Source organism: Glossina fuscipes, unplaced genomic scaffold (genome assembly GCF_014805625.2).
Source record: "Glossina fuscipes isolate IAEA_lab_2018 unplaced genomic scaffold, Yale_Gfus_2 1, whole genome shotgun sequence".
Lineage (NCBI taxonomy): Eukaryota > Metazoa > Arthropoda > Insecta > Diptera > Glossinidae > Glossina > Glossina fuscipes.
The window spans coordinates 10740101-10757411 of NW_023998415.1; the positions used below are offsets into that span (position 1 = coordinate 10740101).

The following is a 17311-nucleotide window of genomic DNA, read 5'->3' on the forward strand; positions in this document are numbered from 1 at the left end:
GCAACTATTAGGTACATATAAAAATCGAATAGTTGGTAAGCCATTCTACGGGAATGCAATACTTTTGTTACTATATGAGTTCATGTATTCATGTGTTGTTGTGTGCAGGATAACCTTACAGATATCATCACTGAGGATAAAAAATTTGCTTAAACATGATTTCAAATTAAAAAACGTTTTGCAATAAATGTAACGAACGCTGCTTGTTTGGATAAGTCTTAGTAATTTGTCTTTTAGAAAACTCGACTGGTTTTTAGATAATTTATATACCTTTGGTAATATTTCGAAGCAAGAGTTTGCAAAAAAAAAAAACTTTGCAATTTCTTAAAACATAAGGCAAGAGTGCATTCCAAAGTCAATATTCAGAAAATTAGATTGAGATAAAGAGATCCCTAATGTGTATTATGTGAGATACACATTTTACAAGTTAAATAAACGCCTAATCATAGTCCTAAAGGCAGATTGTACACATGAATCTAAATGTTACGAGAATGCTTTGGAAGCCGGATGAAAGCGAGAACGTAACTGAGAAGGAGGAAACAGCCTAAACGTTCGGTTAACTAAACTTTTTGTCTTTTGTTCTTTAATTCGCGATTTCAGCCAATATATAGAATATGAAATTTGAATAGCATCATACGAATAAAACAAAACCGGATCGGGGAAAAAAAGAGACGGACAAATTCTCAAAAATTTGGCATTGCTAGCATTACGTTGAGTTGAGTTGAATCGTCGCCTTAATTAATACGTTGTGTTTCTATCAAACACAAACAAAATGCCACAATGGACGTTCATCATGACACTTGTCATGACTTTGATAACATCACGAACTTGCTTTGATAACTTTCAATTTAACATTACTTTGCCCAGATAATAAAGGTCAACGTTCTCTCTTCCACGAATTAAGACGAAAACTTGAAAAAGAAAGAAAAAGGAAAAAAGAATTTCATCACTTAGTAAATATGATTTGAATTCTGTTAAAGCATTCTTGGGATTAATTTTCATGATAAAATGAATTGCAAGAAAATTGTCAAATAATTTTATTTTGTTTTTATTGAGAAAAAAAAAAAAAAAAAAATTAAATAAAACTATTTCTTTCCTCTGACGTACGGACTAAGTTTACTACAAGTTTATCTTTGTGTGTTTGCAAGTTCGAAAATAAATTAAAAATAATTTTTTATAATAATATTGAATACCTTAAAACTTAACAGCCTACATATACTTGAAAACAAGCTTTATTTTTTTTTTTTTTGATGTGCAGTTGCTGTCGTTGTTCTTCAGTATGAAGATTTATTACAGAAAATTTAATTAAATGTATCCTCTGCCAGACTGATTTCAATGAATTTAATAATATTCGGTATTTTCACTCTCAGTTAACCATATTCAGTTATTATGCTTTTAATCGATAATTTTTGCAGCACTGCATCGGGAATTATATCAACGATAAATGCATTATAAGTTTACAAAGGTCGTAACAAAGGGATAAGCACCTCTTTCCTTTTTTTTTTTTTACTTTTTTTTTCAAATTATTTGCAATAAACTATTGAAAAATAATGCATTAAAAAAAATATATATATTTTTTTCTAAATTATTGAATTCTTCAATAAAAGTGCATACACAAAACTTTAGATTGACCTTTGCGCGGATGTAGACTTTTCTAGAATGTTCTCTCAAACGAAATGCAAACCTTCCAATTATATATATCACATCCATGCATTAACTTGCATAACTCGCAAATCCCAAATAATGGAATTATGTGCGTTTTATAGTTAAGTTGTTAAGTTTGTGTTTCTAATTTTAAACAAATAAAATTTATAAATAATTTTATAATTCAGTTTCTCTTTCTATTACACAGTTTAGTTCAGAAATGTATATATATAAAAAAAAAAAAAATTATTAATAAATTCTTGACATAACTTATCGGTATGTAAATAGTACGAAAATTAAACTAGAAACAAGAAGTAACTTCACGAATTGAAATCATACGAAGAAAAATTATTAAAGGAGCAAAGATAAAAGTCTTATATAAAGTAGAAAAAGTTTGTGTCGTTTCTGTCCTAGTAGTTTGTAGTATAGAAAGGAGAGAGAAGAAGGTAGAGAGAGGAAAAAAAAAAAAAAAAAAAAAACATTTAATATATATATATATATAAATATATATCAAAAGAAGTAGCTTGTCTGTATAATTAGAAACTGATGATGATCGTGTAAACATTTTATTACTTATTTCTCTCTCTCTCTCCTGAAGAATTATGTTCATAATGGAAGGGTATTTATAAGTAAGCTAAGTAGAGAGTGTTTTCATTCTGTGTATCAGTTTACAATTCATCTTTTTTGTGTTCCTCAGTTTCCTCTTTTTCTTCAACATCCTCAGCTTGCTCAGTGACTTCGTCTGATCCACTTTGTACGTCTCCGCCGCTCTCCAGGAATTTAACGAAATCATCTAAAGTTCTATCTAAAGTGTAATCAATCACTTTATTGTCACCTTTGCGATACAACTTAATGGTGGGGAATGAGGAGATTTTAGTGTGTTCCAATTCATTTGCAGTAGCATCCATTTTCGCAATTACAATAGAATCATGATCTTTATATTTTTCACCTAATTGATCGTAAATAGGTGCCAATTGTTTGCAGTGGCCACACCAAGGAGCGTAGAATTCCACAAGCACATCTTTCTTAGTATCGTAGACGACTGTATCAAATATCGTAGCTACTAAGACTTTTACGGGATTTTTATCCCAATCATCGGGCAATTCCTGAGATAATAAATGCTGTTTAAGCATTCCCTGCATAAATTTCTGTAGAAAATCTTTTATAACATCGGCAGATAGATCGTTACTTTCTGGTTTATATTTGGCCATATCTTCTTCCAATTTAATAAGACGTACAGTGGGTACTTCCTCTTTCGACATACCGAAAAATTCAAATATGCGAGCATGATCCTCTTCATCCGACGAGATGGTCACAAACAGTATATCTTCGCGGTACTTTCTGGCGAGATCTGTTAAGGGCATAACATGTTTGTCAATATGGCCAGCTTCTTTTGAAACAAAGAAAAGTAAATGTGATTTAATTGAACCACCGAATATCTTCGAGGCCGATTCATGATTAAATTCCACAATTAAAGGTAACGAATGCACTTGAACGAATTTCTTTAAGTTTTCCTCGTCGAATGTGCCATCGAACACTGTTTTCTTTTCATCAAATGGTTTAAACAAAACAACAGAACCGTCTTTAACTTCATGTTTAGCTATAACTTCATCATTACTAGTGATACCAAAGGCAAATCTATCCAAGGCATTTGCAGCAGCAATAAAGGCTTTTGCTTCGTCAGAATCTTGCTGCTTAAAGAAGCCAATCAATGCAATCTAATAAAATTATATAAAATTTGAATGAATGAATGAATGAATGATTTATAATATAGCATCTTATATATATATATATATATGGTTTTGGTAAGAAACAAGTGCAAACCTCGTTATCTTTAAGGAAAGTTTTAGCATCTGCTACATTTGCCAAGTCCTTCGCAGGAGGCCCAGTCTTTTTGTTTACCCAAGCAAAAATATCTTCCGCTTGACGGCCACCATTATATTCGACGGGTATACCATTACGGAAAAATTTTAAAGTGGGATAACCACGCACTTGATATTCTTCGGCTAAAGATCCCTCAACAGTGGCATCAACTTTAGCTAATTTGATCCGGGACTCCTTTTCGGCTAATTGTTGTGCAGCTTTTGCATATTCTGGTGCCAAAGCTTTACAATGACCACACCATGGAGCATCTGAGAGAAAATTTTACAATATCACTTGAAGAGAATTTACATAAATTCGTAGCAATATAATAATAATGAATTATGATTTTTGTAATGAATTCATTCATTTCACCTCAGTAATAATAGATGATGAAAAAGTAGCGCGTACTTCTTATCATCAAAAGCTTAGACACAACTGTTCCCTTCTTCCTTAAACTTGAAAATATAGACATTTTTTTTTTATATAAATTTCTTTTTTAAGAATGTTATCTCACTTATTTTTTTAAAAAATTATACTTTTTCAAGAGGTTAACATCAAATAGATAATTAGTTGACCATTTCTTATAGCAACGATGTTAAAATTAAATTAAAGTAATTAAAGTTAAGGGGCGTCAAACTCGAATTTTCAATTTATTGACAAAGTAACTTCGGATTTGATTTAATTGTGATTGTAGGGAAAGTGTGCTGCGAATGACAGCATATATGAATTCCAAGATTTTCGTGTTTTCGTGGCATTTCTTAATCGAGATTACCCCGATATAAAAATTTTTATTTTTATTTTATATCTCTATTAACTAGAATTTTCAAATAAGCACTTATATATATTAAATTGTTCATTCTGTTGGTAACACCCAAATGTATGCGATAAATCGAGGCTACGTTTCTGCCAACGGATCAGCTCGTCTGACTGAAATTAAAATTTCTACATTGAAAATCTGCGAAGATTACCACCTACCAATCAACTAAGTTCCTATATTATCTTAGGTTATATATCTTCGCTATTAAGCCAAATTATGTATTGTGCTTAAATTCTGTAACTATATATTAGTGGATGGAGTATGACAACATCAAATATGATATGTCAGTTTTCACCCCAAATACGAATAAAATGAATTTGTGTAAATGTATGTGAATACCGGAACATGTGAGAGGTTTGAACATTCAATCCTCAATCTATTAATGAAGTTAATCGATTTTAAAATTCAAATTCAAACATTTTCTTTATACATTTTATGAAAAAAAAAAAAAAAATCTTGATTAATTAATCTTAAGTTTTTTCATAAATGCATCCACCTATCTCACCAGGTCGATTAACATATAGCGTTATAGTGGAAAGATCGCTTTCTTTACCCTAGTTATATTTTAAATATAGCGTTTTAATGGACATGAACACGTGTTTCTATTGTTCAGATTTGAAGAATCATTTTTTTTGGAATATGATGATAAGAGTGATGATATCATTAGGTTAATTATTAATCCGTGTTTGTTGAAAGATATGAGTGGATGTTTTTAACGTCATTTGTAAATCTACGTAAACATTTTACAAAAAATATATAATAAATTAATTAATTATATTCAATATGGATAAAATGCAAAAATTCTCATTTTTTCCCCCAATGAACAAAAAAAAAATATAAGGTCCTAAGCAAACTATAACACATAAAACATATCCGTACGAGATAGATAAATGTTTAAAGTACAAGTACTTGAATGACTGAATTTGTAATCGTAGCGTATTTTATAAATTTCTTCTAAGACTTAAACTATACATAATAAACGTTTTTCCCACCAAAAAATATAATTGTTTGATAAGAGCATAATATTTCATATTATTATAGCATTGTTCTCATTTCAAATGCATTCTAAAAAATGTATTCATTCAAAAAATGAACTAAATTTTCTTTCACTTTGAGCCCAAAGACTATCAACCATTTGGTGTTTTGCACAACTATTATTTCTTAACCATGAAAATTGTTTATAACTACATAAAAACGAAAGCTAAAGATGCATTTTTGATGCGTGTCCGTAGGGAGAGTAGAAATCTTCTTTAATAGTTACCGATTTTACCTTTTCAAGTTTACAGACGAATGCAATCGGATTGACATCGATTACAATATACAATTATTAAATGTTTAGATTATTATGCTCAAGAAATAGAATTACATGGCTATAGCTATGTCTGTGCTCTTCCGTATGTGATGCAAGAAATGTGATTTTTTAAATATAATTGACACGTCAACACAGCAAATATATGTTTAAGAATGAGAGCGGCAAGCGACAAATTTGCTTTGCGTATTCCTGTGTACGATTAAGAAAATGCCGGCAAAAGCAACAAGAGATAAAATAGTCAAGCCAGAAGAAAATAAAGAGAAAAAAAGTAATAAAATCACGAAAATTGATGAATTTAAGAGACTCGAAATGAAGACGCTGGCAAAAGAATATAACATATTGAACACGTAATTTTTTGTAAAATGTTTTACACACAATATTGAGAAAAAATAATCATTTCTCCAGCTTCATTTGATATAAAAAAAAAATTTCTTTTAATACTTACAAAATTCAACCAGAATGTACTCGTTGTCAGCCACGGCCTGTTTAAAGTTTTCTGTCGTCAACACTAGCACGCCATCCTCCACTTTAATGTCTTCCCCGGCTCCGATAGCAAAAATCGTGGCCAGCACAAAAAGTAATGAGCACAATATTAACTTCATATTCTTTTTAGAATGTTTAATATTTATTCGTGCGTAAGAAATTGTATTTTACAATTTTTATTTTTCAATTCGATGGCTTTATTTAAAAACAAAATACACGCCAACGTTGTTCGCAAGTCGAAATATACAAGTAAAATGGAATTTCTCCAAGTCCAGAGAAGACGATATAAAATCAGGAATGTGTATGTTTAGAAAATCTTACATTTTCTTTTTGACAGCACAAGTGACACGTCACCATATAACGACTCTGTCTCTCATGAAAACTAAACAATGCAGGGTTATTAAATAAAAACGGTAAACACACCAATTTAAATGCAAGATGATAAAAAAAAAGAAGCACGATGAATATTTGGTCTTATTATTAGGTGTTTGCAAAAACTTTGATCATTTTTTCACTTGGTAAAGGCATTTGTTGAAAAAAATTGTTACAATATAAAATTAATCAAAATATTTTCCATTATTATCTACAAGATTTTACAATGTTTCTCGTCACATGACGATATCTTGCGGAAAGAACTTATAGTGGTTTGACAGCAATCCATCTATTGACTCATTTTCGTGTTTCCTCAACTTTGAGGTTCCGCGTGCCATCCGAATCGTGCTGCACTGATTTGAACAAGTGGTAATCAGGAACCACCATATCGGGTGAGTATGCTGGATGTGGCAGAACTTCCCATTCGAGCTGCAACAGTGTATTCTGAATAACTCTTGCAACAGGTGGGCAAAAAGGGTAATTTTTAGTCAATTCGTGTCGCCACTTTTAAACCGTTGAAACCGAAAACGGCAATTGGGATATGATGGCGCATCATCAACATAAGCCTCTGAACGTGCTTGGTGAGCGTCGGCAGTAGATTTCTTGAAATCATCAGCAAAAGTATTGGATTTGGAAGAGGAAGAATTTTGAGCGTAAACACTGAATAACTCAATAATAATAAATGGAAAAGTATTATTTTAGGTAAACAAAGGTCAAAATTATCGAATTTAATCGTTACGTACATTGGTATTTCTTATTTCTTTACCATATTTGGCTGTAGAAGTCGCTGATCGAAATTTTTGTAAACACCTAATATTTATAGCAAGCTTGAATATAAAAATTAATATATAACATATTTATGATTGAATTTAATAAACATTTTTTAATTTGAGCGATGCCTAAGTGAAATAAACAGAAGAAAATTGTCATATGAAAGGAAGTGAGAACTTGATAACATTTGATGCTCTATGAAATTTGATTGGAAGATATAAAGAAGATTCATGTGCTTAACATGCATCGTACAATTATCATATCGCATATGTCATTACCAAGCGATTGCGAAAATAATTCCTTTTTCCGGGGAAGAATTTTGGGATAAGCCGAGCCGATAGTGATGGTTTTCGAATGCTCAAAAATTTGAGATGAATTGTCTTCTTTCAAACAAAATAATGAGTGTACAATTGTAATTTGAAAAGGCGGGTAGATGAATATTTTAAAATTGATTCTACCAATAAACGATATATATAATCTCTCTATATAAAAAGAAAATAATTTCCTTTCGTTTCTTATATGTGTATATTTTTTGTATATGTATTTATAGCGGTTTTACTTTTTAATTATCAAAATATCATTAAAACAGTGTGTGTTCAAAAGAATAGGCATTGCATATGCGAAAATATGTTAAGCCCTTAGAAAATCAAAATTTGTCCATTTATTTTATTCACTCAACTTTTACTTCTGGATATTTGTCATTAATGAACGCTATCTTATAATGTTATTTATTAGGTACCCTATGATTTCATTGAATGGATTCTCATAAATGATGCGAAAATCTGCACAATAACTACATGCAAATGTAGTAAAATTTTAAAATTTCGCTTGACTTCGAACATATGAGCAATTTTCATTGTATCTTAATATGTTTAACGCAAAAAACCTATTGATCGGATTAGTACTTTTAAAAATCAATTTCTATTGATGTAATTACTTTTTTTTTACTGCCATAATTCTTTTTCGTTTAGCAGTATATTTTTGTAATGCAATTTTCATTGTATCTTAACATGTTTAACGTAAAAAACCTATTGATCGGATTAGTACTTTTAAAAATCAATTTCTATTGACGCAATTACTTTTTTTTTACTGCCATAATTCTTTTTCGTTTAGCAGTATATTTTTGTAATGCAACCATGTGGATTTTCTACAAAGCAAATCTCTTAAGGCAATTTTCAGTTTATGTTTTTATAATTGTTAAGATAAGATATAGAAGTTATATCTCAAGTGCGGTAGAGTTTTTAATAAAGCCGAAAACCTTAGATGCAAGTGCTTTAAGATTTAAGGCTTACAATTTATTCTCCGGATAAAGTTATAATAATAATAATAATAATAATAGTAATAATAATAATAATATATATATCTAAATTTGAACATAAGTTACACTTAGTATGTCTTCATCGAAGAATTTAATAATTGTTACTGGTTTTGGACCGTTTAAAGGTCATGAAGAGATTAATGCTAGCTGGCAAGCGGTATGATGAATTTACCATTTGTCATATTTGAATCATATTTATACATTTCAATAATCATGTGATAGGTACGTTTATTACCTGACGAGTTAGTTCACAATGGTGTTTATTACCAAATCGAAAAATTGGAAATATCGGTGGAATATAAAAGTGTAGATAAAGCTATTGAAGAAATTTGGTCGAAATCTCCGTCTTTCGTTTTACATTGCGGCGTTAATGGAGGCGCAACGTGTGTTAATGTGGAAAAACTTGCCTATAATAATAAATTTAATAAAGCCGATGGCAAAGGTCTTTATTTGAGCTCCGCAACGGCTTGCCTTAAAAATTGTGATATCAACACTACAACAATATGCTGTAAATTGGATGTTGATAAAATTGTTAATGATATAGCACAAACATGCAGTTGTTATCCAACATTGAATAATAGGATTGCTGAAATATCTACAGATGTTGGCAACTATTTATGTGGTTACATTTATTTAAAATCTTTGGATTACGATTGTTCACGCTCGCTATTTGTGCATGTCCCACCAGTCGATAAACCGTTCAGTTCAGAGAAAACCGCGGAAATATTGCTGAAAGTTATTGAACAATGTCTCTATCAGTTAACTGAATTTGATAAGAATGATGAAGAGGAACTGGCCAGTCAAATAAATCATTGATAGAATATCTTATTGAATTGGAAATATTTTAATAAAATATGTCAAAAATATTTTTTGGATATGTCAATAATTACACATGCATATGTACACTAATTAAATTAATCCATTGTAAGCGAAACGAGTAGTGCGATTATTGTAATAAAAATTTTACGTATATAAAAAAATGTACTAACTATAATAATATTTCTACATTTTTTCTTTATTTCCAAATTACGTCAATTTACAGTAGTTATGAGCATGTTTGTAAGTAGCTTATATCAGTTTTTCTGCGATTTGGAGCAATTTCAGCAATATCAAGTAATTCAATGGTGGATGTTTACAGGCATGGTACAATAAGACATTATTAAGTCGGTTTATTTTGATCATCGAAGCTTATCGGGGAATATTTAGAGCAAAGAAGAAGAATTCTATCTAATCATAAGAATATTCTATCTAATGCGTGTTTGACTTATTGCAGATTTAGAAAATTAAACGCATTTCTTTAAAATCCGTGATAAAAAGTTTTTATTTTTAGGTCAAAGGGAGATGAATATTACATGTAAACGAAGTAGAACTGGATTTGCCATGTATTGCATTTCGTGTCACTTTTTCGACCATATTTACTTAGTGATAATAGTAGCACACTAACCGAGAAGCAAAAGGATCGATTGTGGGGACATTTCGGCTTACTATTAGATAACGACGCAAGCCTTTAGTAGCACTCCAAACAATATGTGCCCTCAAAAAATTTCACCTTACAGACAGTTTCGGTTTACCTATGGACATTGATTTAGATCGATCCAGAAAATTATTCTAATTCCACGTCTCTCTTCAAAATGTCTTGTCAGACTGATAATCACGTAGACTGGTTGACAAGATCTCTTCTAGATAAATCGAGATAAGAAGACTAAAATTGCATTATATACTGCGTTTTCTATCTAGAAATTAGTTGATTTTTCTTCTTTATATTATATTAATATATATTATGATTTTTTGTAGTTCCTTTATACCGTACATTACTTGTGGTACAAGGTATAATGTTAGAAGGGTTTGAGGTAGACCTAGTTTTTGTCATATCGATCGAACCCGAATCATTTCCTGGATTGATCTTAGCTTGATTGCTATAGTCGCTGACAATAGTATATTCAAAAAAAAAGTCATATTGACAGGAGCTTGTATATCCGCCACCATAAAACTTATGATTTTACACTGTCCTCAAAAACTGCTGATTCTTGCTATTAATAAAAGTATTTAATTTTACAAGTTAGCCTAAAATTAGACCGTCATAATTTTTAAACAAAGCCCTCGCTAAATTCCCTGTTAAAAGGCAAGGCACAAAGTTGCTTGTAATAATTAAAAAAAATAGTAAAAAAATGGCAGCATGTTTAAATGGTAACGCCATTCCACCTCTGTTAAAATGCAAAGCTGTCGGCAAAACAAAGAGACACATCTGTGAAATTGTAAAGTTTTTGCTTGGGCTTAGGTGCGTGTCTTGGATAAAGCAAAAATTCATATTATTTTAATACTAAATATTACCGCAATGAGCACATTTATCGTCTGAAAACTTAACTACTAGCACTGTGAGGGCATGGATAAAAAAAAAAAAACAAACGGGGAAAACAAAGGCATATTTTCGCAATTATTATTAAGCAGCTGTTAAAGAAAATTTCTAAATATTTGCGAGAATATTGTGCAAAAATACTTAGTATTTTCGTCAAATAAAAGCATTTTGTGTTAATTTTGTTACTTTTTTAATACGGACAAAATTTTTCTTTCGGCGGTGAGATATACTTTCGGCGGTGAGATTTACTTTCGGCGGTGTCATTTACTTTCGGCGGTGAGATTTACTTTCATGCCAGAAACGCTCAATACATAATAGATACTTGATTTTGAAATTTACCTTGTCATAGAAAAGTAATGAGCGACAAAAGTAATTACGAGTAATTACTTTATTTGGTGAATGATGTTAAACGAAATGTTTCGCTACTTATGCTATCATTTATTCACGTATTGCACATTTTCGTACTGAAACAAAAAAACCGTGTTTGGGTTCATAGCAAATATGGATTAAAATAGAGGAAAATTTCCCTTAATGTAGATGGCTTAACTGATTTTGTAATTTATTATATTATTTTAAGCAAGGCCAAGTGCGAGCAGTGTCTTCTTAGTGATTGTCTCTGCTAATAGCAATTGTAAGATACATTTTAAGATATTTTAAGATGGTAACAATTTAAAAATGAGAATAATCTTGACATTTTTTTTTTATATGAAAAGAATGGCAACGGCATAATAATAATTTTCGAGGGTAATAGCAAAAAATTTGAAAAATATTACAAAATGGCTGCACTGAAGCCATTTTCACGACAAACTTGCTCTAATTGACGTTTTAAACGAGCATTAACATAAATCAAATTTATCAAAATTAGTTTTCTTTTTGAAAATGTTATTATATTACTTCTATTTTGGCAGAATTTGCTAGAAGTAAGACAGTTGTCATCAAAAGGATTACATCTCATGAGACTCCTGTAGTTGAAGTGTAAACCAAAAAATATACTCACTTGATCCAAACTAGGTACGGTTGATTTCTTTCTCAAATTAGCATTAAAGAATAATTGCCGTCATAAAACATCAAAATTCAGATCTTTCGGTCTTTTAAGGACTTACTGTTGAGAACTGTCAGGCAACTGAATCGTTCGTTTTAAATTTTTCACATCAATTTATTATGTTGAAGTTGCGGAAATTTTTTTCCATATAACAACGTTTTTCCAAATAAAACTTTGTATGAATATAAAATGGTCGCAAAAGTGGTCCGAAGATTACCAATCCATTTTCCTTAGTGTTTGTTCTTGAACTAAATCGCAGCATTGTATTAAAAGTTGCGTCATAACGTCTCGAAAATCGCGACTTGCAAGTGGAAATATATGCATAAATATTAACTAAAAAAAACGGACGGACATGCTCAAAACGTTAACTTAATACATTCTATAAGACAAAAAGTGCAAGTGTAATAAAAATTCACTTAATGTATATAACTGTAGCTAGTGAATCATATAAGGTATTTTAAAAGCAAAAGTAAAAACACTACAATGGAAACGGACTACCGTTAAAAATGACAATAGTTTACCATTGCATCACTGGTCGGGAAAATGGTCCGATCCGAACCAATAGCGTTCAATAGCGTTCGTCCTAGCAAATTTCATCAAATTATATCTCAAAAGTTGAACACAAGAAAATAAGACAACTAGACGGACAGATGGGCAGAAAAGCTTAGATCGATTCAAAAAAAAACTATTCCAAGCCGGTTGCTATAATAATAGTTGCGTCTATGTCAAGTCCTTCTGTTTGTTGCATGAGGCTGCATAAATTTAATATACCCGTGAATCACACAAGTGATGTAAGATATAAACATTGCTTTTTTCTGTGATTAGCAATTATTTGAATGAAAAAGTTTTCCGATATTGCATGTTTCATGCCCACAATTATTTTTTTGTTCATCATTATTGACTATTTAGGGGATCATTGGATAGCAAAAAAAATGCACATTTTCCGAAAAATCTAGAATAATGTTACCCTTACTAAAACAATAATATATATATAAAGAAAAAAAAAAAAAACTCCATTTTAATAAAATAATAAAAAAAAAAAAAAAAATGTCTTGAGAAGAACTTTTTCTTAAGAAAACCAAAAAACAAGGATTAAACATTTTGATAAAATATGCTTTCACAAAATTCTTCAAATTCCTTGTCATTGCGAATAAAATACACGAGAATAAAATTATATTTATCACATATCGTATCCTTTAGTACTCACTCCATCATTGGTTTGTTGCAAATGTGTTATTAAAAATAAGCAGAAGCTTCTTATTGCATACAACTAAAGCGTTCCTGTGTAACAGGTATAGGCAACCATCGGCCCGTTATATTTAAAATTTCAAATGATGCGATTTACTCGCATATAACAATGCTTGCTGCAAATGGATTGCATTTGCGTTCATTACCGATCCATTTGTACTGTACAGCTGTCAAGTTTAAAATGTGTTCTCTTTTTTTGTTTTTGCCATCATTACGTCATAATAGTTGCGCCGTCTTCTGGTCCTCTCCGCGATATGAAGATTACAATTTTACGCTTCGATGAAAACAATTGTCTACCCCTTGCTCTGCAGGAGTAAGCTTTCGCATGAGTATATCTATTGTGGATAACTTAGGCAAGTACAAGTGTGAACTAACGTAAGCAGAGAGAGAGAGAAGGATAGATATATGCAATATGTAATAAGGGAATGAAAACATAATTTGCATAAACAAAATCAAGGGATAAAATTTTAAATTCAAAATTGCTGCCAATTGTTTTAATAATTAGGTTGACTTTGCTAATTTCTCGATTCATTTTGTGTGTAAAGTAAATCTGGCGAACATGGAAAATTTATTTACTTAGCGATATACATATATACATACCATTTAATTTATCGGTGCTTGCGCTGAAAATAAATCGTTGTTCGGTTTTATTTTTTTTTTTTGAGTTTTGAACTCGCGACCAAGGTCATAGGCAAGCTAAACCAAATGCCTACGCAATATTCATCACAAGTCAATTACAGAAATATCGAGTTAGTAAGAAGAATCCTTAATCGATAACTTCCAGTTAATCATTTAGACTTTTTCTCCTCTACGTGGCTGCAATATTATTATTTCATTGATTCGTTCTCGATAGTTGACTGCAATAATATTATAAAAGCAAGTATACATTTGATTGATTTGAGTTCCTTCGATTGAATGTTCAATTGTTGTTGTTTGCCTTCCGAAAGACCATAGATGCCATAAAAAAATCGAATATTTTGCAAGCACACGTTCAAATGCTTATTATCTCATCTATCTTAAGCTTGCGTGGTGGTAATCTTTGATAAGTTGATGCGAGTAAAAGAAATCAGAAAATAGATTATGATATATACCCCTTTCTAAAATGTCTCGACTCAGCAGGTGAGAAAATGCTTTCGATGAATTGAATATTGGAGAAGAGATGGTGGACCACGTGCGCAATTATTACAAGTAAAAAATATTCAAAATAGTTTTGCCGATCATTAAGGGCGTGTGTAAGGGAAGGAAATGAATGCAAAATTTTTCTGGTTTAATTGAATACAAAATTATTTTCATTTAAAATGGACAAATAAACAAAAACAACAACGCGACCTTAAATTTAAGAGTACATAATTTTATTTTCGCAGTTAATTCCAAAAGAAAAATTTCTCGAGTGTAATTAATTTTCGGCACTGAGTTAAGCAATTAACCGTATCGCCGCATTTTATCGCCTTTAAGTTTAATTAAAAGTTGATTATTTAATGAAATGTTAAATAAAAACAAATGAGCAAAAGAAATCATAGCAGACCATAGTCCACTATTAAAAAACCACCGCAATATTTCGCTTAATACGTTTATCTATATAATGGCACTCAACCATTTTCAATTGGATTCGACATTGAGTCAAAATACGCCGGCTCATCAAATTTTTTCAAAATATTTCAAAAATTGCGCGTCTATAGGTTGAGCATAAAAAAGTATGTGGACAGGCTGCGGACTGACTGACTGAGACTTAGGTAATGATTCGATCGGTACACTAAAGGGTGCATTTATTTCAAGTCCCTGTGTGCATACATCAGCACAAGCTCAATATACTTTTGTAGCGCAATTGATATCAGATTGCATACGGAAAGGTAGAAGTGCATGTATAATCCTAAAACCGGAAGGTCACAAACTTTGACTTCAATCTATGCTAATTTAAGCTTTGATATGTTAAGCAAAACGAATAATTTAAGTTAACTGAACTTTTCGTGTTTTACTTAGGCATTGAATGTAGAAAAATCGTTTTTATATATGTATATCTTTTCTTGCTCGTTATGATAAACTAGATGCGCTTATTGTATTTACCACCATGACGTACGACGTACGGCTTTTACTTAATTCGCATCTTAGATGTTAATCTCTCTCTGTAGTCGTAAAACTACGAAAGTCGATTACATTTGCGTATTTGGATGTCGCCCAAGTGAAGCTTAAATCCGAGCTACGTTTAGTTAGGGGAAGTGAAACCATATTAAAATCACCTTTAAAAAAATAAAAGTTTCAAATTTTTATCGCGGTCTGCCTTTCGTAGGTTAGATCGATTTGAAAACAACGAAGAAATTCGAATTTCGTATATCAATTGAAAAAATCTCTCTTTCTCTCTCTCGCTCTCTTTCGTGGAGGGGGAAAAAAACAAAACGCATTAACTTGAAAAATGTTTGGCCGTAAGAAACTGGTTTTCGAAATAAATCAAAGATATCCCATTTACTCGTAATAGAACGCATTCATCGTGTATAGTAAGGCAAAAATTGAATGAATTGAACTGAACTTTGAAATGCTGTAAACCAGTCACAAATCTCAAGAGGGGGAAATCTTTAGGGAAAAAGATTTAGATTAAATGAAGAAATTCTCTTCGCACCGCAACAAGCGTATCCTGAGCACTTTTTTCACAAATCGTAAATAAGTAAGAAAAGTATATTCTTTCCGGACAAAATCTTTTACACTCTTCACCGTGATCGTAACACAAAAATAAACATAGAAAAAGAGAGAAATAACCAAATTTTTCTACTTTAGTTCTTAGTTTACGCAGTAGTACTACAGGCGTGTTTTTCGAACGATTTTGCCCCTTTTCCAATACCAATCTACGTGCAGGAACTTTCAATATTTCGGCCGAATTTAAAGTCCGAAATAAAGTTACACAGGCGGACAGACGGACAGACGGACAGACAGACGGATAGACGGACAGACGAACAAGGCTTAGCTTGATTCAGAAGTTAATGCTGATCAAGAATATATATATATATACTTCGTGGGGTCTCGAAAGTTTCATTCTGTGCGTTGCAATCGTTTCGACAAAATGAATATACCCCTCATCGCTCGGTGATGCGTATAAAAACGCATCGATATGTTAGGAGGAATTTCTATGCAGTTTATGGGTTTTTTTTTTTTCAAGTTTGCGGCCAGAACAGCAGTTTACAGACGTTGTAAACATTCTCCTGGCCGGGTAAAATTTGATCAAAACATTGCACGTTTGTTGCATACAAGTTGGGTGAAATCGGTCGAAGAACACGCTCACAACACCACAACCAATTGATTTCTTGCTCAGTACTCATAAACTCTGCCCGATAAAGGCACAAAATTTGAACGCATATTCTGTGGGTAATGCTGCCACGCCTGCCCAATGTTATTTATGTGTATTAAATTTCAATATATAATTTTCTTATAAGACGCAGAAATAGGCTTCAAAAACTCCAGGCCAGTTTCGAAATTGAAATGCACTTGACCGTGTCCGTCTGTTCGTCTGTCCATATGTTTGTTTGCGCAACTGTCTGTGTGGCAAACTTTTTCCCGTTAGCGAAAAATGAAGATATCGCCTACAAATTCGCACGAAACGAATTCTGAAGTGATTTCAACTTTTCGAAGAACACGCCCTATCTAAATTATTTTCATCGTAAGCTATAATGGCCACGCAGTTTAGAACGGAACGAATATACCAAAATTCTTTTTTTTAAATGATTGTAAGAAGTACACAAGGCAAGCGCCACATACATATTTATATTCTTGATTAGGGCAAAGACTTATTCGGTGATGATTCGGTGTTTTCTCGGTTTGTCTCTTTGTGTCCATCTTAATCAATCGTGGAAATTACGGTTAACATTTCAAAAGTTTGTTTAACTTGTTAAGTTGATCCAATCAATCCAAGGCGATACCGTAATCAAGCATCATTCGAAGAATATTGTAATTGTCAAAACAATAGCTATATAAAAGTGTTATCTTGTAACGATATAATGTTATTAATATTGAACAGACTTCTTGATCTATTTATTCATTTTCGTTTATTTTTATTGATATTTGTATTCCGAGTTGTGGATACACTTTTTGCTTATATG

The 17311-nt window shown here is 31.5% G+C and overlaps 2 protein-coding genes across 2 annotated transcripts; one reads left to right on the forward strand and one right to left on the reverse strand.

Annotated features, from left to right (window-relative positions):
* Positions 1 to 1237: 1237 nt before the first annotated feature.
* Positions 1238 to 6424, reverse strand: LOC119631624 (protein disulfide-isomerase). Its single transcript, XM_038024007.1, has 3 exons — positions 6082 to 6424; positions 3469 to 3776; positions 1238 to 3362 (listed from the first exon to the last, which is right to left on the reverse strand). Exons 1-3 carry the CDS (start codon positions 6236 to 6238, stop codon positions 2313 to 2315), a joined length of 1515 nt encoding a protein of 504 aa, XP_037879935.1. The 5' UTR covers positions 6239 to 6424; the 3' UTR covers positions 1238 to 2312.
* A 2154-nt stretch (positions 6425 to 8578) lies between these two features.
* On the forward strand, positions 8579 to 9547 carry LOC119632122 (pyroglutamyl-peptidase 1). Its single transcript, XM_038024890.1, has 2 exons — positions 8579 to 8737; positions 8803 to 9547. The coding sequence occupies exons 1-2, from the start codon at positions 8654 to 8656 to the stop codon at positions 9394 to 9396; spliced, it is 678 nt and encodes a 225-aa protein (XP_037880818.1). The 5' UTR covers positions 8579 to 8653; the 3' UTR covers positions 9397 to 9547.
* Positions 9548 to 17311: the final 7764 nt, after the last annotated feature.